The sequence below is a fragment of the Orbicella faveolata genome, unplaced genomic scaffold, assembly GCF_042242905.1.
Source record: "Orbicella faveolata isolate gen_17 unplaced genomic scaffold, um_ofav_v1 contig_34, whole genome shotgun sequence".
Lineage (NCBI taxonomy): Eukaryota > Metazoa > Cnidaria > Anthozoa > Scleractinia > Merulinidae > Orbicella > Orbicella faveolata.
The window spans coordinates 30,564,937-30,587,500 of NW_028301563.1; the positions used below are offsets into that span (position 1 = coordinate 30,564,937).

The 22,564-nt window shown below is 37.2% G+C and overlaps 1 protein-coding gene and 1 long non-coding RNA gene across 2 annotated transcripts in view; both read right to left on the bottom strand.

The window, feature by feature from the left end:
- The window catches only part of LOC110048866 (uncharacterized), a 37,927-nt gene extending 25,192 nt beyond the window's left edge, over positions 1-12,735 (bottom strand). Inside the window, exons 1-8 of the mRNA XM_089272383.1 lie at positions 12,648-12,735; positions 5,738-5,899; positions 3,098-3,148; positions 2,724-2,777; positions 2,027-2,185; positions 1,356-1,406; positions 984-1,037; positions 288-446 (exon numbers count right to left, since the gene is read on the bottom strand). Coding sequence (XP_089128509.1) covers positions 288-446; positions 984-1,037; positions 1,356-1,406; positions 2,027-2,185; positions 2,724-2,777; positions 3,098-3,148; positions 5,738-5,899; positions 12,648-12,687 — 730 coding nt within the window. The 5' untranslated portion in view covers positions 12,688-12,735. The remainder of the gene's footprint in view (positions 1-287; positions 447-983; positions 1,038-1,355; positions 1,407-2,026; positions 2,186-2,723; positions 2,778-3,097; positions 3,149-5,737; positions 5,900-12,647) is intronic.
- A 6,823-nt stretch (positions 12,736-19,558) lies between these two features.
- The window catches only part of LOC149105740 (uncharacterized), a 3,266-nt gene continuing 260 nt past the window's right edge, over positions 19,559-22,564 (bottom strand). The window contains exons 1-3 of the long non-coding RNA XR_016201569.1: positions 22,173-22,564; positions 21,647-21,753; positions 19,559-19,643 (exon numbers count right to left, since the gene is read on the bottom strand). The exon at positions 22,173-22,564 is cut by the window's right edge and continues 260 nt beyond it. This is a non-coding gene — a long non-coding RNA (uncharacterized LOC149105740). The remainder of the gene's footprint in view (positions 19,644-21,646; positions 21,754-22,172) is intronic.

Genomic DNA, 22,564 nt, shown 5'->3' on the forward strand with positions numbered 1-22,564 from the left:
AATTTATTTCCATAAAAGGCGAGGTATGAAATATTTTACTATCGCCTCTTCAGTCGAAAGGTGTGATGAAAATCTAATTTCTTATTACAGTATTTATATATATTCAAGGAGGCAGGTGATGGGAGCAACGAAATTATTAAATGATGTATTAGCAAATTAACAGCAATAGAAATTGAAGAAATGTATAGCAATTAAAATGGACGATATACGGATATTTTTTACATTTTGAACTTACATATTTGAACTCAGTAAAATAGAACAGAAATCAAACAATCATGTAAACTAACCCAGATGATAATGATGCAAGTGCGCCCTTTTGTAGTAAAGCTCGGCGTTCAGTGTGTCATCTTTGCACTTTAATTCAATCCCTTCAGTGTAGCAACTTAACGCTTTCTTAAAGTCATTTTTACCGTGCTCGGCTTCTCCTTTGAGGAGTTGTGCTCTTGCTGAGAGAATGAAAGCATGCATTGAGAAGTAACTTTTTGAGCTTATGTAAGTGTTGTCGCTAAACCAAACTAAAGTGGTCACAACAAACGTTAACAACGTTTTAAGACAATAAAGCAATAAGAAGGCGATGCGAAATACCAGAAAACGCTGACAAGCGCGGGAAAACGCACATGACGAGGCTGTGATTGACTTTGGTCTTGTTTCTGAATAGATGAGCTTGGAGCCAATGTTTTTCAAACCAATTGAAGAACATAGCAAAGCAAAATCAAAGCAATTCGGGATGCAACTTTCGACACTCAATTATTAAGCAATAGAAATGGTTTAATGCCATAGACGTAAATAATGGAACAGGCTCAAATTGTTTAGTTTTACCGGAGTGAACTATAGTATAAATAAATTTGTTAGCGAGAAAATTCCGGTCGTTGCGAATGGGAATAAATAGAAACAATTATAAATTCTGCAATAACCTTAGCTCCAAAATTGCAAATACGTAAAAAAGGTGTTATGTAGTACTTTTTATTGCCATATTTTCTCACCTCTTAACATGTCATGGTCAAGACCACGTTTTTGTAAAACTCTGGGATTTTTATCTGATGACGCAATTATAAAAGTGTGTGTTAGTCGTTTGTGTTCAAGATGTATCGTGACTCTTGCTCTTAATAATTATATCTACAATCTGTTCTTAAGATTTGTATTTCTAGTAAAAATGATTGATCATAATAGTGGCTGAAGTGTTTTCAATCTTCGAAGACAAGCGTATCTTGAAAACGACTGCATTGATTTTTGAGTCACAAAGCGGCCCGCTTCTTTGGTATGTACATTCCATGTATATAAAGAAAACCCAAAAATTTGGAAACGAACAAGGATTTATAAACAGAAAAGAAGAATCAGAAAGAACTTTGATGTACCTGTTATTTCCTTTAAGTGGTATAGATCCTCGAGTGCATCTTGGAAATTCCCTTTGGAAAGTGAGCAATGTGGTAGCTAAATATCACAGACATTGAAAGCGCACAGTAGGCCTATTTCTCATGGGCGGAGCAAAACGATTAAGTATGGTGGCTTCAAAACGTTATAGGTGGACGTTGTCCATCTTAGGGTACCCCTCTTCAACGTTTTGCCAAATTGTTGAATAATGCTCGGTCATCCTTACATACCTCTAAGGGTTCTTAAGAGGGGAAGGGGTACTGCGAAACTAAAATATTTAGTGGAAGAACAAAACATGAGGACCCTAGCTTGCTTTTCATGAAACATTATTCCTTAAAGCCACTGCAGCTCTTATTAATAACGAACAATTTATTTCCATAAAAGGCGCGGTGTGAAATATTTTATTATTGTCTCTTTAGTCAAAAGGTGAGATGAAAATCTAATTTCTCATTACAGTATTTATATATAATCAAGGAGGCAGGTGATGGGAGCAACGAAATTATTAAATGATGTATTAGCAAATTAACAGCAATAGAAATTGAAGAAATGTATAGCAATTAAAATGGACGATATATATATTCATTTTTTACATTTTGAACTTACATATTTTAACTCACTAAAATAAACCAGAAAACAAACAATCATGTAAACTCACCCAGATGATGTTGATGCGAGTGCGCCCTGCTGAGGTAAAGCTGAGCGTTCAATTCGTCATCTTTGCACTTCAATTCAATCCCTTCAGTGTAGCAACTTAACGCTTTCCTAAAGTCATTTTTATCATGCTCGACTTCTCCTTTGAGGAGTTGTGCTCTTGCTGAGGAAATCAAAACACGAATTGAAAAGTCATTTTTTGAGCTTATTTACTTGTGGACTGTCGTTAAACCAAACTAAAGTGGTCACAATAAATGTTAACAATGTTTTAACACAATAAAACAATAAGCCCGCGATGCGAAGTACCAGAAAACGGTGACAAGCGCGGGCAAACGCACATGACCAGGCTGTGATTGGCTATGGTTTTGTTTGTGATTAGATGAGCTTGTGGCGAATGTCTTCAAACCAATTGAAGAACATAGCAAAGCAAATCAAAGCAATCCTGGAATGCACTTTCGACACTCAGTTGTAAAGCAAGAAATGGTTTAATGCCATAGGCATAAATAATGGAACAGGCTCAAATTGTTTAGTTTTTTTTTAAGTGAACTATTTTATAAATAAATTTGTTAGCCCGAAACTTCCAGTCATTTCGAATGGAAAAAAATATGAATAATTATAAATTCTACAATAAACTTAGCTCCAAAATTGCGGATACGTGAAAAATGTTTCATGTAGTACCTTTTATTGCCATATTTTCTCACCTCTCAACGTGTCATGGTCAAAACCAAGTTCTTGTAAAACTCTGGGATTTTTATCTAATGACGCAATTACGAAAGTGTGTGTTAGTCGTTTGTGTTCAAGATGTATCGTTACTCTTACTCTTAATAATTAAATCTTCAATCTGTTCTTAAGATTTGTATTTCTAATAAAAATTATTGATCATACTGGTGGCTGAATTGTTTTCAATCTTCGAAGACAAGTGTATCTTGAAAACGACTGCATTGATTTTAAGGTTACAAAGCGACTCGCTTCTTTGGTATGTACATTTTCCACGTATACAAAGAAAACCCCAAAATTTGGAAACTAACAAGGATATATAAACACAAAAGAACAATCAGAAAGAACTTTGATGTACCTGTTATTTCCTTTAAGTGGTTTAGATCCTCGAGTGCAACTTGGAAATTATCTACAGAAAGTGAGTAATATAGTCGCTAAATATCATAGACATTGAAAGCGCACAGTAGTCCTATTCTCATGGGCGGAGGAAAACGATTAAGTATGGTGGCTTCAAAACGTGTAGGGCATGATTGCTCATAGGTGGACGTTGCCCATCTTAGGTACCCCTCTTCGACGTTTTGCCAAATTGTTGAATAATGCCCGGTCATCCTTATTTACCTTTAAGGGTTCTTAAGAGTGGAAGAGGTACTGCGAATGTAAAATATTTAGTGGAAGAACACAACATGAGGACCCTAGCTTGCTTTTCATGAAACGTTATTCCTTTAAGGCGGGGGTTAACATGAAGGCCATATTTTTGCTGGGTATTATGGTTTGAATGCAAATATCTCGTTCACGTTTCAAGCAGTGAAAAATCTCTCTACTCATTTCACATAGCTACGTTTTCGGCTGTTTTATAAATTTTTTGGTGATTTTTGGGTATATTTGGGGATAAATAGTTTTTCTCAAAGGATTAGTAAAATTTATGGAAATAGGAAATTTTGAAGATTTGATGTTGTTTTAAAATTAGAATTTGAAGTTAGAAATTGGTAGACGTACACCAAACAGTTGCCCACCAACCCGGGGTGCCCTTTTGGGGGCAATCAACTGACCGGTGGTGTTCCAAACCCCTTTTTATCCTTTTAATCGCTCTTTAAACTTCCTAAAATTTCACTTCAATTCATGTGTACCCCCGCCTTAAGCCACTGCAGCTCTAATTAATAACGAAATATTTATTTCCATAAAAGAGAAGGTGTGACATTTTTTATTATTATACCGTCCAACTCAAATACGTTTTCCGTTTGGAGGAGAACGTGTCACGTGTCATGTGTCAAAACTCAATAACTCCCTAGAGGCCGCCACACACTAGCTGATTTGTTGTCGGCCGACAAAAAACTTTACTTGTCGGCTAGTGTGCGGTGAATTCAGACAAATCTGCGACAAGATCGGGGTTTGTCGGACGATATCTGACAGTGCTAGATCTCAAAACGTCTTGTCGGGCCTTGTCGGCTAGTGTGTGGTTGACCAAGACAATTTGTCGGGGCTCGCACGCGCCTCAACCAATTAGGAAATAGGGACCTTTAGTAATGACGACGAGGACGTGAACGTCACCGACCGGAAGTTGGGAAAACGAACTTCGAAGCTACCACGCATGCCCAATCGAGCACTACTCGTCGTCCACATCTCGTTCAGGACGCCATTTGCCGCCATCTGCCGTCTTGTCGAGAACGCGAGTATGTTTTATTTGTTTTCTAATTTCTACTTACGTATCTTAGGAATTTCTTCAATGTAAAGGGTCGTTTAGTGAATAAATACAGTGCCGAAGTAATTTGATCGTACCGTGATGGAAAAAAAACTTGATTTCTTTCGAGTTGCAGGTAGAGCTTTACAGTATAAAGTGGAGAAAGCAATGGCGGATGATAATAAAAGTACTGCAGGGTACGTAGTAGTGCTTTTATAAATACAAATCGCGGGCATCTCGTTATAGTTTTGTAATTTATACCAGTTGGCATTTTTAAGAAGAGTTCTGGGCTTTGAAGAATATCCGAACTGCTCGGATCGACTATAAACTTAGCTTAGCTCTGAATCACTTGACGTTGATTACAACACTGAATAAACGTTAAATTGTTGTGGTGGATAATTTTTGCATTTTCAAATTAACGGAACATTTGACATTTGTTTGACATTTTCCTGTTGACTGCCACAGAAAGCTGCAGTAAAGGGTTCGTCCACGTAACCGGTTTACTAAAGTGTTTACATTTCCCGCCGTGGACGACGGTCCCGTTCCAGGCCTCAGTCGGTCATATACGTCGTCGTCCACGTTCTCGTCGTCATTGCTAAAGGTCCCTAATGTCATGAGAGTCACGTCAGTGGAATAGGCGCCATCTTGATTTGGATGACTCGGCCCCAAGCATCAACGCGGTTAGTCACGACAAAAATTCGGCGAGTGTGCGGCAAGCTGATGGCCCGACAAAATTTAACCCGATTTGACCCCGACAAAAAATCTGCAGTTCTCCGGCACAAAATCGGCTAGTGTGCGGCAGCCTTAGGGCGAACAAAACTCACTAACTCCCTTGGGAAACAACAACTTAAAGTTTCGACTCGCACATGATCAGGTCGTGCTCCTTGAAAGCGCGGCAAATTTGTGAGCCAGCTGGTGTCAAGCAAACGATTTTTCGCAGTTTTTTTCTATTTTTGAGTTGGGAGGTATAACAACACACTTAATGACTAGTCCCGCAGGAAACAGTGAGATTTGTTTCCCTTCGACCTCAGTGTTCCCCTCGGCTTCGCCTCGGGAACATTGGGGTGTCGGGGAGACAAAACTCACTGTTTCCCTTGGGGCCAGTCATTAAGTACTTATTATCGCCTCTTCAGTCAAAAGATGCGATGAAGACCTAATTTCTCATTACAGTATTTATATATATTCAGGTTGGAATAACGAAAATCCTCAAATGATGTATTACCAAATTCTCAGAAGTAAATATCAAAATGGACGATTTACATTCTGAACTTAATTATTTTGACTCATTAAGTTAAACTGGAAAACAAATAACCGACTCACCCAGATGAAAATGCAATTTCGACCTTTTGAAGTAAAGCAGGGCGTTCAGCTGGTCTTCTTTACACTTGACCTCAATCCCTTGAGTATAGAAACTTAACGCATATTGGATTTCTCCTTTGTCGTGCTCAGCATCTCCTAGCTCTTTGCAAACTTTCGCTGTTTCTGTGAGAAACAAAACGCAAATCGGTGAGTAATTAGTGGAACGTTTCAAATATTGTTTAGCTGTTTACAGTTGAGGCATGACTCTCGCGTGAATCAAAACTAAACCAATTACAACAAATGTTAACGCAACAGATCGCCAATATCAACACGGGCGAGATCACGTGAGCGTGCAGGGTGCGGAAAAACCTCGTGATTATTAGTTCTGGATCTGATTGGTCAAGAGGGTGACGTCCCTTTTTTCAAACTAATCACAGGGTGTAGTGAAGCAAAGCCAAAGTTATTCTGGGTTACACTTTACAACTGAATTGTTAAGAGCAGCTTCGCCTAAATATCGACTAGACTTGGAAATAGCGAAAAAATCGAATTTCTTCAAACTCGCCCAGAATGAAGCCCTACGGGCACTACTTACAAAAATATCGTTTTAAGTTCGATAAATCAAAAATTATTTTTTTCCGCAATTTTTTTCGATTCGATGCTCCAAATCGGCCAAAATCCATCGAAAATGAGCGGCATATTCAGAGGCTCCTAAACTCAAAAGTAAAAATCTTCATTACAAGCTGATTGTACGTCGTATTTGTACTTCCTTTTTTGTCTATTTAGAGCTTAATAGATTGTGATTTGATTAGAACTTAAATATTTGACGAATTTTCTAAATTAACGACCCAAGACAGCTTTACAAGACGTCTACATTTAGCCTATTTTCAAATGCTAAAAAGGCGTTCTGGTACACGGCTTTTCCCAAAACGACTAGTTTGGTCTGAAAGAGCATTGTTTCTTCTTCAAATTAGTGAAATAAAATTTTTGGGTAAATAAAATCGCGAGCGCTGAGATAGCGAACTAAATGCAGCACTTCTTCCTGAAAACGTGACCTTTGACCCGAGGGTAACGAAACCAGTTACTGCAAGAAAACCCGGAAGAAAAGCAAACGCTTCGTTATTGTGAAACAATTTCTAGTGATATCTCTCCGAAACCATGATTGCAAGAAACTATTTCCAGATATGAAATGATACAGGGTCAAAGAAGGAGCTTAAGGGCGCATTTTGACACAATAACTTTGTTTGCTGAGAATTTAAGTCAATGACCGCTAACGAATTCCAGTGAAATTTGCAAACTTGAAGTATGTTAGCCGATACTTACCCGAATATTTATATTTATAGAAGAGTCGCCTTCTAGGATTAACCTTCAAAAGAAGCTGGACCCAGATTTGGAAACCTCTAAAAGAAGAAATGTTTAATATTCCGTGACCTGCCCGATGCTATAAATTCCATGCGCATGCCAACCGCATGTTTGTCGTAAAACCAACTGAACTCCACTGACAGTTTCCATGGGCAACCCCAAAATAAACAATCCCCAAAAATGTAAAGTGAAATTGGCCGTCTTCATGAACAGTTAGAAGCTAGAGTCAAGTTCCATTACCTTTAAAAAGTGCTTGATTTTATTTGTTTGCGTCGACTTTATTCACTACTCTCACGTTCGAATGCCGCGAATCGGTCACGCCAAAACAGTGCAGACCGTGCAGACTGCAGACACTTGTTTGGGCTTTTCATTGTGACTCCTTTTTTTGGATCTAGTTACAAAATAGCCGTAAATATATCTGAAAGTTTGTCATTTATCCACAGGCTGTGCAAGCGCAGTGTTTGACCTTTGATTCAATAGAGAAACGCGTACAAGACTTTGTATGGGAAACTTACTCAGTCTGCACGGTCTGCAGTGTTTTGGCGTGACCGATACTACGCAGTATTCGAACGTGACAGTAACTACTGAGTGAACAAAGTAGAATCAAGCACTTTTAAAAGGTAATGGAACTTGACTCTAGCTTCTAACTGTTCATGAAGACAGCCAATTTCACTTTACATGTTTGGGGATTGTTTATTTTGTGGTTGCCCATGGAAACTGTCAGTGGAGTTAAGTGAGTTTTACGACAAACATGCGGTCGGCATGTGCATGGAATTTAAGCTAATTTATGGCAGCGGGCAGGTCACGGAACATTAAACATTTCTTCTTTTAGAGGTTTCCAAATCTGGTTCCAACTTCTTTTGAAGGTTAATCCAAGAAGACGACTCTTCTAGTAATATAAATATTCAGGTAAGTATCGGCTAACATACTTCAAGTTTGCAAATTTCACTGGAATTGACTGCAATTCAATTCTTAGCAAACAAAGTTATTGTGTCAAAATGCGCCCTTTAGCTCCTTCTTCGACCCTGTAACATTTCATATCTGGAAATAGTTTCTTGCAATCATGGTTTCGGAGAGATATCACTAGGAATTGTTTCAAAATAACGAAGCGTTTGCTTTTCTTCCGGGTTTTCTTGCAGTAACTGGTTTCGTTACCCTCGGGTCAAAGGTCACGTTTTCAGGAAGAAGTGCTGCATTTAGTTCGCTATCTCAGCGCTCGCGATTTTATTTACCCAAAAATTTTATTTCACTAATTTGAAGAAGAAACAATGCTCTTTCAGACCAAACTAGTCGTTTTGGGAAAAGCCGTGTACCAGAACGCCTTTTTAGCATTTGAAAATAGGCTAAATGTAGACCTCTTGTAAAGCTGTCTTGGGTCGTTAACTTAACAAATTCGTCAAATATTTAAGTTCTAATCAAATCACAATCTATTAAGCTCTAAATAGACAGAAAAGGAAGTACAAATACGACGCGCAATCAGTTTGTAATGAAGATTTTTGCTTTAGAGCTTATGAGCCTCTGAATATGCCGCTCATTTTCGATGGATTTTGGCCGATTTGGAGCATCGAATCGAAAAAATTGCGGTAAAAAATAATTTTTGATTTATCGAACTTAAAACGATATTTTTGTAAGTAGTGCCCGTAGGGCTTCATTCTGGGCGAGTTTGAAGAAATTCGATTTTTTCGCTATTTCCAAGTCTAGCTGATATTTAGGCGAAGCTGCTCTTAACGATTCGATAGTTTTGAAATGGTCTGCAAACTTATGTCGAGGGAGACTAGGGTGACCGCCATGGCGTACACACGCTTCGATTGACGATCCGGCAAAATGTGGATTTCTTGGCCAAATCTTTAGCAGAATTAGCACTTGGTTAAAAAAAAAGATTGTGCCATAAAGTAGTAGTGTGTTTAGCCGCCTTTTATGGGCGGAAGAAAGCGCAAGAAACCAAAGCGTGGGTCAGGCTCTTCAGAAACTGAAGAAGTCATGGCCGCTTCGGCAAAGAATGGCGACGACAGCATGTACAACGAACTGAAAAACTCTATGGATTGCCTAAGGCAGGTAGTTTCAGAAGGATTTGTCAAACTACACACTGACTTGGACAAATTAAGATCTGAATTTAGAACTGAAATAGACGCAGTAAAATTGTCGATCAAAGACATCGAGAAAAGCCTGACCTGCACCCAGAGCGAAGTCGAAGACCTCAAAGAGCATTTTGAGATGGAGACGAAGGAACATTCAAAAGAAGTGGACGCCTTAAACAAGAAGATTGCTGACTTGGAAGGGAGATTAAAACAAGAAGTTGAAAATAATATAGCTTTGGAACAGTACACACGACGCGAGAACCTACGCTTCAACGACATCAAGGAGAAGGAACATGAGGATTGCAAAGCGGTAATGTATAATGTTTTAGAGAAAGAACTTGGCGTTGATACCACCAAAATTAGATTCCATGCGGTCCACCGAGTTGGCAAGAAGATTCAAGGCAGGCGCAGACCTATCATTGAAAGATTTTTCTCCCGGGAAGACCGCGACAAAGTTTGGTCAGGTCAAAGTTTGGTTTGGTCTTCTTGTTGATTACGTCAGGGCTATCCAGGAGGAACGGAAGGTATTGATCAAAGTCATGATGAAAGCCCGCGAGGAATATGGTCAAAGCGATGCCAAAGTGAAAGGTCGATTTTTGTTTATAAACAATGAAAGATATGACTCTAAAAGTATTCCCGAGTATCTTACGCAACCTTAAACCTAATATTATTTACTTGCAAGCCAATGTTTTCTTTTCGCCGTTGAAATAATGACTTTTCCCTATGCAAATCTTTTGTAGTCAAAAGAAGTTCAAATCAATAGCTATTTCCAATGTGCGCACCTAAATTCTTGATTGGCAATAGAAATCCTGTCAAGTTCAAGATGGACGTTAACACCTATGAACGCTGCTGGGACTTAAGTCTAACAATAAGGATTTTTTATATGTTAATGTTTTCTTGTTATTTGTTTATACGTGTAGTTCGTAAGCTAAAATACGAGATCTACTTTAATTTCATTAGCTGGTTTCAAATGCATGGTTTTTAGCCAGAATGATTTTCTTTTAATTTTAGATTATCTAGTGATGGATCTTAAAATATATTCACTTAATGTTCGGGGTTTAGGAGAGAGACTGAAAAGAAGGGAAACATTTAATTGGCTAAGAGCAAAACAGTTTTCAATTTATCTGCTGCAAGAAACGCACTGTTCTGAAAACGCAGCTACAACTTGGTAATCCGAATGGGGCTACAAAACTTTGTTTAGCTGCTGCTCTAGCGCCAGTGGAGGAGTCGCAATTCTCTTTAACAATGATTTCGCCTTTCAGCTTGAAAAATCATATTCGGATCCCAAGGGTAGATTTGTTATTTGTGATATCAAAACAAATCAGAAAGGCTTTTCACTCTGGCCACAATCTACGCACCAAATGATGACGACCCAGCCCTTTTTGAGAGTTTCTTTAGCCACTAGCAAGATTTTCATTGTGACGATATAATTTTAGGTGGTGATTTCAATTCAGTACTTAACCTAGAAAAGGACAAGAAAGGTGGTCCTTTGCATCTGCCTTACTCGACCTAGAGCTTTTCGGTGCGATATCTGGCTTGCGGCTAAACAAAAAGAAAACAGAAATTCTCTGGATTGGGGCTTGCGCTGGGCGTCAAGATAAATTATGTCCCGCCAAAGATTTAAAATAGGCTAGAGACAAACTTAAGGTCTTAGTTTATGTATATATCAGGCGCCTTTACAACCGAAATCATAAAAATCTGGTCAGAAATCAGTTACGACGATAACATAACTTCCACCGAAAATTTGCTCTTTTTACCTCTTTGGCAAAATTCACTTGTGAGAACTGGAAATAAACCTATCTACTACAAATCATGGTCTTCCAAAGGAATACAAAACGTCAGGCATTTAATGAAAGACGCAGATAACTTGCTATCTTTCACGGAATTCAGGGAACGCTTCGACGTTACAACAAATTTTCTTGTTTATCACGGTGTGGTATCGCGTATAAAATTGTTAAGGAATGTCACAGAAAACCAAAATAAAAAACACAGAAATTTCAGTACTTTTGTAGAAATAGATTGGCATACGAAAAGCTAGTCAGCGCTAAACAGAGCAGCCCTAGGAAAAGCCAAGAGAAATGGTGTGTCGACTGCAGCCGTCAATGCTCCAAACCAATTGATTGGGAGATGGCTTACAAACTCCCTTTCAGCAGCACTTAAGCTACCAAATTAACTATTTTTCAGTTAAACTACTTCACAGGCGTTTAGCGACAAATGATTTTCTAAATAAAATAGGCATCAGAGAAAATGATATTTGTACCTTTTGTAGAACCGAGAAAGAATCCCTTTTTCATTTATTTTGGTCGTGCAGTGAGACGTCTTGTTTTTGGCAGGGCTTTATGAAATGGTTGGCCGAAAACCAAATAAAACTAAAATCCAGCATTTTTACTTCCGATATAATAATTAGCCTGAGGTCAGACACCCTATCCAACACAAAGCAATACTTTTACTTCCTTGCTGCCAGATATTACATATGGTCCTGCAAAACAAAGGAAGTACTCCCAAAAATTGAAAGATTTCTTAGTTTTCTATCTTCTTTAGTACCTTTTGAATCTTAAACCTCAAATAACATATATAAAAAAATTAAAATTAAAACAATTTCAATATATACGTTTTCAAAGGAAGCCATGCATGCACGAGAATAGATTAATAGTTTAGCTGAGATTCATAGTAATGACCTTTTTATCTTCGTAGCTTACTGAATACATGTAGTCTGTTAGAAATGTAATGTATTGTACTTCGATGTAAGTATATGTTGTCATTTAATAAAAAGAAAAAAAAAAAAAAAGAACTTATGTCGACTTATGACGTGTACCCGTACCGAGAATTAAAGAAACATTTTTAGTAAGAGGAGAAGATCATTACATTTTCTTGTGACAACCAAGATTAGTATCTGATCTGTTTTTGGAAATCACAAACTTCCTTTTTATGTTCTCGGCAATTTTGTCCTGAGAAATTAAAATTGTACAGAAATGGCTGAAGGAACGAAAACCTCAGAGACTAAAAACGATCTTCGACACCAGATACGGTAAAATAACCAATGAAAGTGAAACGTTTTTGGCAAAATTGCAAACTAATACGAATATATGGATCCTTTGAAACTGAAAATAACAGAAACGTTAAGGTATAATTATAACTATCAAAAGATGGAAAATGTAGATCACGTAAATAGGAAAAAGGTTTGTTTATACTTTTCCTGACTTCTTATGTTCAGTTTGTTACCGCGCTGTAATTCTCCAGCTAGGATTGATAACTAGTTTGGTCTCCTTGGATTCTACGTACATTGCTGTAGAACCTCGGACTATTATGTTTATCCTTACGTTAATTTATATCAGTAGCCAGAAAATGTCGGTTATTTCAAACTAAACAAAAAAAAAAAAAGAAAAAAAAAAAAAAAGGGAAATCCAAATGACCTGGATACCAAAAACCGCAACCAATAAATAAAATTTTATCTTATGCAATTGTGGGTATATATGGGCATCAGATTTCCTTACCTCTCAGAGTGTCATCGTCAGATTCCACCATCTCTGGCATCAATGTCGCTTCATTATGTGTTGTGTCAGCTGGTCCTAATAAAGGAAAACAAAACAAAAGTGTTCATATCACAAAGGGTAGTGAGACCGAGCAAACAACTGAAACAAATAATTTAAATTGAACGTAACATCGTTAAGAATCCCAGCAATAAAGAGAACTTCAGTGTAAGAATTTTTAGCTCGCGTAAATAACGTTAACCCGTCTAGTAATTCGTTTTTGTCTGCATACGAGTAACTAGACGGATTATTCGTCAAGACGACTTATCTGCTATAGTAGTTTATCTTGACAGACGATGTAAATTGTATAATTTGGTGAAAGGATGATATGTCTGTTTGCTCGTGTTTATACACAGACTTACTATGCTCGTAACTCGTCCCGTAGTTACGAGACGGATGATTCGTCTTGACAGATGATTCGTTGCGCTAAAACAAAACAGGCCAATCACGCAATTTTTTCATTATATTGGTGTCAGGTTCCGGCACCTCTCAAACTGTCGTCGCCAACTAAATGATACCTTTCTTGTGAAGCACTCGGATTCATTTCTGGCATCAATTTCTGTTAATTGTATGCTATGTAAACTGAATCTGACAACGCAGTAGAAATGTATTGTCATCTGTTCTGTTCAACCTGTGTTTTGACCTCATCTTTTAACTGATTTATTTACAATCTTTCTACAGGACTGTTTCATTTCTTTGTAAATATCAAAATTGAAAACAATCGTAGAATTGCTTCTTTTCAAAGTGACAAGCAAATTTTGAAGACTACTGCGGGAGATATATACATAAAAAAGGACAAACGTAAGAGAGAATTTTGATATACCTGTGATTTCTTGTAAATGTATCAGATCCTCAGATGCTTCATGAACATTACCTATAGAATTAAGTGAGTAATATAGTCAGTAAAAATCATTTAAAGCACACAGAAGGCCTATTTCACTCGTGCGGAGTGAAATGATGAAGTATTGTGGCAAAAGATTTAAGCTTGCTTATAAGAGGCCACGAATGGGAAGGTTGTCCATCATAGGCTTACTCGTTTCATATTTTGCCAAACTGCCCGCAGTCATGCTTTTATAACTTCAGGGTTCTCAGGAGGATAGGAGCACCGCGGGAGTAAAGTATTGAGTCGAATGATACAGCATGAGTACTCTGGCTTGCAATAACGAGTATATTTTTTCTCTTAAAATGGAAAACGAAAGATTGGTGTTAACGCCTTCCTACTAAGTTAAAAGAAGTGAAAGACTTGCTTTCTTCTTGCAGTATTGATACTGAGGCAATGAGATCGACGAAAAATCATGAAATAATGTATCGCCAAATTTGATCAGAAACTGAAAGGAATAAACAGTAAACAAAACGGACAGTTTACATTCTGAACTTTGCGAGAACTTACCCAGATGACAATTTGAGAGCCACCTACATCGGTAAAGCTCGACGTTCAGTTGTTCATCTTTACACTTGACATTAATCCCTTCAGTGTAGAAACTTAAGGCCTTTTGGAATTCTTCTTTGGCTAACTCAGCATCTCCTAGCTCTTTGTAAACTTTCGCTGTTTCTGTGGGAAACAAAACCCAAAGGAAGGTATTGATCAAAGCCATGATGAAAGCCCGCGAGGAACATGGTCAAAGCGATCCAAAGTGAAAGGTCGATTTTTGTTTATAAACAATGAAAGATATGACTCTAAAAGTATTCCTGAGTATCTTACGCAACCTTAAACCTAATATTATTTACTTGCAAGCCAATGTTTTCTTTTCGCCGTTGAAATAATGACTTTTCCCTATGCAAATCTTTTGTAGTCAAAAGAAGTTCAAATCAATAGCTATTTCCAATCTGCACACCTAAATTCTTGATTGGCAATAGAAAGCCTGTCAAGTTCAAGATGGACGTTAACACCTATGAACGCTGCTGGGACTTAAGTCTAACAATAAGGATTTTTTATATGTTAATGTTTTCTTGTTATTTATTTATATGTGTAGTTCGTAAGCTAAAATACGAGATCTACTTTAACTTCATTAGCTGGTTTCAAATGCATGGTTTTTGGCCAGAATAATTTTCTTTTAATTTTAGATTATCTAGTGATGGATCTTAAAATATATTCACTTAATGTTCGGGGTTTAGGAGAGAGACTGAAAAGAAGGGAAACATTTAATTGGCTAAGAGCAAAACAGTTTTCAATTTATCTGCTGCAAGAAACGCACTGTTCTGAAAACGCAGCTACAACTTGGTAATCCGAATGGGGCTACAAAACTTTGTTTAGCTGCTGCTCTAGCGCCAGTGGAGGAGTCGCAATTCTCTTTAACAATGATTTCGCCTTTCAGCTTGAAAAATCATATTCGGATCCCAAGGGTAGATTTGTTATTTGTGATATCAAAACAAATCAGAAAGGCTTTTCACTCTGGCCACAATCTACGCACCAAATGATGACGACCCAGCCCTTTTTGAGAGTTTCTTTAGCCACTAGCAAGATTTTCATTGTGACGATATAATTTTAGGTGGTGATTTCAATTCAGTACTTAATCTAGAAAAGGACAAGAAAGGTGGTCCTTTGCATCTGCCTTACTCGACCTAGAGCTTTTCGGTGCGATATCTGGCTTGCGGCTAAACAAAAAGAAAACAGAAATTCTCTGGATTGGGGCTTGCGCTGGGCGTCGAGATAAATTATGTCCCGCCAACTGAAAGATTTAAAATAGGCTAGAGACAAACTTAAGGTCTTAGTTTATGCATATATCAGGCGCCTTTACAACCGAAATCATAAAAATCTGGTCAGAAATCAGTTACGACGATAACATAACTTCCACCGAAAATTTGCTCTTTTTACCTCTTTGGCAAAATTCACTTGTGAGAACTGGAAATAAACCTATCTACTACAAATCATGGTCTTCCAAAGGAATACAAAACGTCAGGCATTTAATGAAAGACGCAGATAACTTGCTATCTTTCACGGAATTCAGGGAACGCTTCGACGTTACAACAAATTTTCTTGTTTATCACGGTGTGGTATCGCGTATAAAATTGTTAAGGAATGTCACAGAAAACCAAAATAAAAAACACAGAAATTTCAGTACTTTTGTAGAAATAGATTGGCATACGAAAAGCTAGTCAGCGCTAAACAGAGCAGCCCTAGGAAAAGCCAAGAGAAATGGTGTGTCGACTGCAGCCTTCAATGCTCCAAACCAATTGATTGGGAGATGGCTTACAAACTCCCTTTCAGCAGCACTTAAGCTACCAAATTAACTATTTTTCAGTTAAACTACTTCACAGGCGTTTAGCGACAAATGATTTTCTAAATAAAATAGGCATCAGAGAAAATGATATTTGTACCTTTTGTAGAACCGAGAAAGAATCCCTTTTTCATTTATTTTGGTCGTGCAGTGAGACGTCTTGTTTTTGGCAGGGCTTTATGAAATGGTTGGCCGAAAACCAAATAAAACTAAAATCCAGCATTTTTACTTCCGATATAATAATTAGCCTGAGGTCAGACACCCTATCCAACACAAAGCAATACTTTTACTTCCTTGCTGCCAGATATTACATATGGTCCTGCAAAACAAAGGAAGTACTCCCAAAAATTGAAAGATTTCTTAGTTTTCTATCTTCTTTAGTACCTTTTGAATCTTAAACCTCAAATAACATATATAAAAAAATTAAAATTAAAACAATTTCAATATATACGTTTTCAAAGGAAGCCATGCATGCACGAGAATAGATTAATAGTTTAGCTGAGATTCATAGTAATGACCTTTTTATCTTCGTAGCTTACTGAATACATGTAGTCTGTTAGAAATGTAATGTATTGTACTTCGATGTAAGTATATGTTGTCATTTAATAAAAAGAAAAAAAAAAAAAAAGAACTTATGTCGACTTATGACGTGTACCCGTACCGAGAATTAAAGAAACATTTTTAGTAAGAGGAGAAGATCATTACATTTTCTTGTGACAACCAAGATTAGTATCTGATCTGTTTTTGGAAATCACAAACTTCCTTTTTATGTTCTCGGCAATTTTGTCCTGAGAAATTAAAATTGTACAGAAATGGCTGAAGGAACGAAAACCTCAGAGACTAAAAACGATCTTTGACACCAGATACGGTAAAATAACCAATGAAAGTGAAACGTTTTTGGCAAAATTGCAAACTAATACGAATATATGGATCCTTTGAAACTGAAAATAACAGAAACGTTAAGGTATAATTATAACTATCAAAAGATGGAAAATGTAGATCACGTAAATAGGAAAAAGGTTTGTTTATACTTTTCCTGACTTCTTATGTTCAGTTTGTTACCGCGCTGTAATTCTCCAGCTAGGATTGATAACTAGTTTGGTCTCCTTGGATTCTACGTACATTGCTGTAGAACCTCGGACTATTATGTTTATCCTTACGTTAATTTATATCAGTAGCCAGAAAATGTCGGTTATTTCAAACTAAACAAAAAAAAAAAAAGAAAAAAAAAAAAAAGGGAAATCCAAATGACCTGGATACCAAAAACCGCAACCAATAAATAAAATTTTATCTTATGCAATTGTGGGTATATATGGGCATCAGATTTCCTTACCTCTCAGAGTGTCATCGTCAGATTCCACCATCTCTGGCATCAATGTCGCTTCATTATGTGTTGTGTCAGCTGGTCCTAATAAAGGAAAACAAAACAAAAGTGTTCATATCACAAAGGGTAGTGAGACCGAGCAAACAACTGAAACAAATAATTTAAATTGAACATAACATCGTTAAGAATCCCAGCAATAAAGAGAACTTCAGTGTAAAAATTTTTAGCTCGCGTAAATAACGTTAACCCGTCTAGTAATTCGTTTTTGTCTGCATACGAGTAACTAGACGGATTATTCGTCAAGACGACTTATTTGCTATAGTAGTTTATCTTGACAGACGATGTAAATTGTATAATTTGGTGAAAGGATGATATGTCTGTTTGCTCGTGTTTATACACAGACTTACTATGCTCGTAACTCGTCCCGTAGTTACGAGACGGATGATTCGTCTTGACAGATGATTCGTTGCGCTAAAACAAAACAGGCCAATCACGCAATTTTTTCATTATATTGGTGTCAGGTTCCGGCACCTCTCAAACTGTCGTCGCCAACTGAATGATACCTTTCTTGTGAAGCACTCGGATTCATTTCTGGCATCAATTTCTGTTAATTGTATGCTATGTAAACTGAATCTGACAACGCAGTAGAAATGTATTGTCATCTGTTCTGTTCAACCTGTGTTTTGACCTTATCTTTTAATTGATTTATTTACAATCTTTCTACAGGACTGTTTCATTTCTTTGTAAATATCAAAATTGAAAACAATCGTAGAATTGCTTCTTTTCAAAGTGACCAGCAAATTTTGAAGACTACTGCGGGAGATATATACATAAAAAAGGACAAACGTAAGAGAGAATTTTGATATACCTGTGATTTCTTGTAAATGTATCAGATCCTCAGATGCTTCATGAACATTACCTATAGAATTAAGTGAGTAATATAGTCAGTAAAAATCATTTAAAGCACACAGAAGGCCTATTTCACTCGTGCGGAGTGAAATGATGAAGTATTGTGGCAAAAGATTTAAGCTTGCTTATAAGAGGCCACGAATGGGAAGGTTGTCCATCATAGGCTTACTCGTTTCATATTTTGCCAAACTGCCCGCAGTCATGCTTTTATAACTTCAGGGTTCTCAGGAGGATAGGAGCACCGCGGGAGTAAAGTATTGAGTCGAATGATACAGCATGAGTACTCTGACTTGCAATAACGAGTATATTTTTTCTCTTAAAATGGAAAACGAAAGATTGGTGTTAACGCCTTCCTACTAAGTTAAAAGAAGTGAAAGACTTGCTTTCTTCTTGCAGTATTGATACTGAGGCAATGAGATCAACGAAAAATCATGAAATAATGTATCGCCAAATTTGATCAGAAACTGAAAGGAATAAACAGTAAACAAAACGGACAGTTTACATTCTGAACTTTGCGAGAACTTACCCAGATGACAATTTGAGAGCCACCTACATCGGTAAAGCTCGACGTTCAGTTGTTCATCTTTACACTTGACATTAATCCCTTCAGTGTAGAAACTTAAGGCCTTTTGGAATTCTTCTTTGGCTAACTCAGCATCTCCTAGCTCTTTGTAAACTTTCGCTGTTTCTGTGGGAAACAAAACCCAAATTGATGAGTAATTAGTGCAGGGCTACTTTTGAAATATTGTTTAGCCGTTTGCAATTGACTGTGGTGATATATATTAGGATATTTTCTCACCTGTCAACGCGTCATTGTCAGCTAAATCCATATTTTGGGAAGAACTTTGTTCCTGTGCCGTGTCAACTGGTTCTAATAAAGAACAGAAATCAATGTAAGTGTTTTTCTGTTTGATTTGTTATGTGACCCTTAATTTCAATTTTTTTCTGCAATTTTTCTGCCTGTTATTTGAGTCTTATTTTTCTGCAATCCCCCTTAAGTTTCTCTCTTAGTGCAAAAGAAAGTTTAATCTATGAGCTTTAAAATGACGGCAGGGTATTTTGAAATTCGCCAGTATTGTTTTAAAGTTACGAATCAGGCGAGTTTACAATTCAACTCTTTACAAAATGATGTGGCTAACAAACGGATAAAATCTCAAATTTAACTACATTTTACTCTTTTATTGGTGGGAAGTTAGTCAAACGTAAGCCTTTTTCAAGTAGGTTTATCTTGACAAACGATCTAAATTGGATAATTTACTGGACGGATGATCTGTCTGTTTGCTAGTGTTTATACACAGATTTACTATACTCGTAGAAGAGAAACCGTATAACTTCTTACGACTGATAACAAATAACTGTACAACATTGCTGTATATTTGCACTGTTATTTAGACGGTATTCGTTGCAGTTGGATAATAAATTGAGGTATTTTCTTACCTGTCAATGTGTCATTGTCAGCTAAATCCATATTTTGGGTAGAACATTGTTCCTGTGCCGTGTCAACTGGTTCTAATAAAGGAAAAGAAATCTATGTAAGTGTTTTCTGTTTGATCTGTTATGTGACCCTTAATTTCAATTGTTTTCTGCAATTTTTCTGCCTGTCATTTGACTCTTATTTTTCTGCAATCTCCCTTAAGTTTCTCTCTTAGTGCAAAAGGAAGTTTAATCTATGAGCTTTAAAATGTTGGCAGGGTATTTTGAAATTCGCCAGTATCGTTGTAAAGTTACGAATCAGGAAAGTTTTCAATTCAACTCTTTACAAAATGATGTGGCTAGTAAACGGATAAAATCTCAAATTTAACTACATTTTACTCTTTTATTGGTGGGAAGTTAGTCAAACGTAAGCCTTTTTCAAATAGGTTTATCTTGACAAACGATCTAAATTGGATAATTTATTGGACGGATGATCTGTCTGTTTGCTAGTGTTTATACACAGATTTACTATACTCGTAGAAGAGAAACCGTATAACTTCTTACGACTGATAAGCTCCCTATAACAGAAGCTGTTTTGTATTTTATGTCGTTATAGTATGCGCAAGACTCCAGTCGTTCACTAATGACGGTCACGTTAGAACTTGTTTAAACATGCAGTATTCCTGTACGCACTGAAAAGCCCTTAGATGCAACATCCATTTCCAACATTGTAATTTAAACTGTACCTTCTCTGTTCCACCTCTTCAGTGTAGTAAACCTAGTTTTAATTTATCTGTCACCTCCTGTTAAGATGTTCTTTATTCTACGGCAATAAAGTTAAATAAAATAGACGAATTCTTTAAAGCTTATAAAAAGTCATGAATCCAAAATGTACTTGTCACTGGCGATTCAAGAGAAAAAAAGGCAGGTGAAGTTAATGTTACCGCTGGCGCGCGCGAGTAGCGTGGGTTACATCACGTTCAAAATTTATCTCTGGAAAACATCGGTTTATCGGTTTTCACCTAAGTCTTCATCTGCGTAAGAAAAATAATTAACAAGTTTCTTACTCACAAAATAGGGATCATTCCGCATGAGAAACAATCTATAGATTATATTCAAGATACTCGGTTTCATAACTGCATAATATTCTCCAAATGAATTGCTCTACACTGGCATTATATCTCACCTACGAGGGGGCGGGGGGGGGGGGGTACTCCCAGAAAAATTGAGTGGGGCTGTGCGGCCCACTTCTCAAAATCCTTACCCTATTTATGACCAGAATTCGCGATTTTCCCTACTCTGTCTATGACCTGAACAAGTAGCTTCTTCTAAAAAACATACCCAGTTCAAGACTAGAGTGCTAAAACCATACCCTGTTCATGACCAAAATCGATACCCCAGTTATGACCAAAACGGCTGAAAACCATACCCTTTGGGGTAGTACATACCTATTGTTGGTTTTCAGTGTCACGCAATTCAAAATAGATCAAAATAAAAATCAAAACCGGTCAATAGATAAAGTCCAGAATCTGGGAAATGATAGAAGGTAAATATGCAAAGACTCTCGCCAAAATTCTGGTCACAGCAATCTTTGTTATGCGAGATATGCGGAGAAATTTTTTACCCAGATTTATAGAGATTTGTATGGAGACGCCATGCTGGTGCCCATCCGTATGGGTACCAACATGGCGGCCGGAAACCAACAGAAACATCTATCACTGAGTTTTGCTACAAAAGCGTGAATTTATCCCTCGAGGAACTCTAAAACATTAAAATAATACTTTTTCTAAGACATGAATTGTTCAGTTAGCCAAGTTCCCGAAGTAAGTCACATTTTTAACCATCATGGCAGCTCTCTAAGCCATCACGTAAATGGCGCGTCACGCAAAAGCTTAGAAATTCAAGCGTAGTGTATCACAAAACCAAGAACCCATTCGGAGCGGAAATTTGTATGAATATTAGTTTTCAGCTGTTCTTATACATCATTTAAGTAAAATCTCAGGAAGATCAATAGTTTTGTAGTTCGAATTTTAGTGACGTCACGTGAAAACCAGCTAGCCCTTATAAGGGATTACCCCCCCCACCGCCTGGTATCTCACCTCTCGCCAGTGCGTCATTGCCGGCAGAATCGATTCCTTGTGAATCACTCGGATTCATCATGTACTGGCGTCTATCTCCGTTTAGTTCTGCGCTATATCAACTGGTTCTAATAAAGGAACACAAATCTTCATTGGTATTTCAGGTTCACATCAGGCCTTATCGTTTAGCACTCGATTGCAATGTGCACTGCAGACGTTTTATCGTTATTACTTTCTAAGAACTTTACTCTACGTTTGTCAGGTGGATTTGATCATGTCTTAGTCGCTCCCAATAATGTGGAGATGTGTGTCATATCACGTGAAGTGTTCATGGATAATTATATTTCTTTCTGAGGGAAATCAGTCTGAGTACATAGGCCTTAACGTACGCTTTTCGTCTGGTTAAAAGTTGAACTGAAAATAAATTTCTTGTCCAAGGAAAACAGTGATTCAGATTAAAAATTGTAAAAAAAATTCTCAAGGAACTCGGCTTCAAAATCGACAAATTTACAGAATAAAAGGCTTTATATTACAGGAGGTAGCTCACCTCTCAACGTGTTATCTTCAAAATCCATCTCTTGCGAAGGCCTTCAGTTCATGACTTTTATCAAGTCAACAATTGTTGTTATCAATTGATTCTTATAAATCAACGGATACTGGCTCTATTTTAGTGTTCTTTGATTCATTTGAAACTGAAGCGATGTGGTGAAAATAAACTGAAATTGAAACTGAAATTTACAAACTGTCGGCTAAACTCGTGCGGAAACTGAAATATGCTGATGGAAGAAGAAAACTATACAAGCCAACTTTTAACAACAACAAACAGTTATTAAAATAGGAAACTGATGATCCTGTATGGAATTTGTTTGCGGTGAGAATTAAGAAATGAAATATGACCGAGAAAAAGAGATTATGGGTCGACAAATTTACACAGCTTAG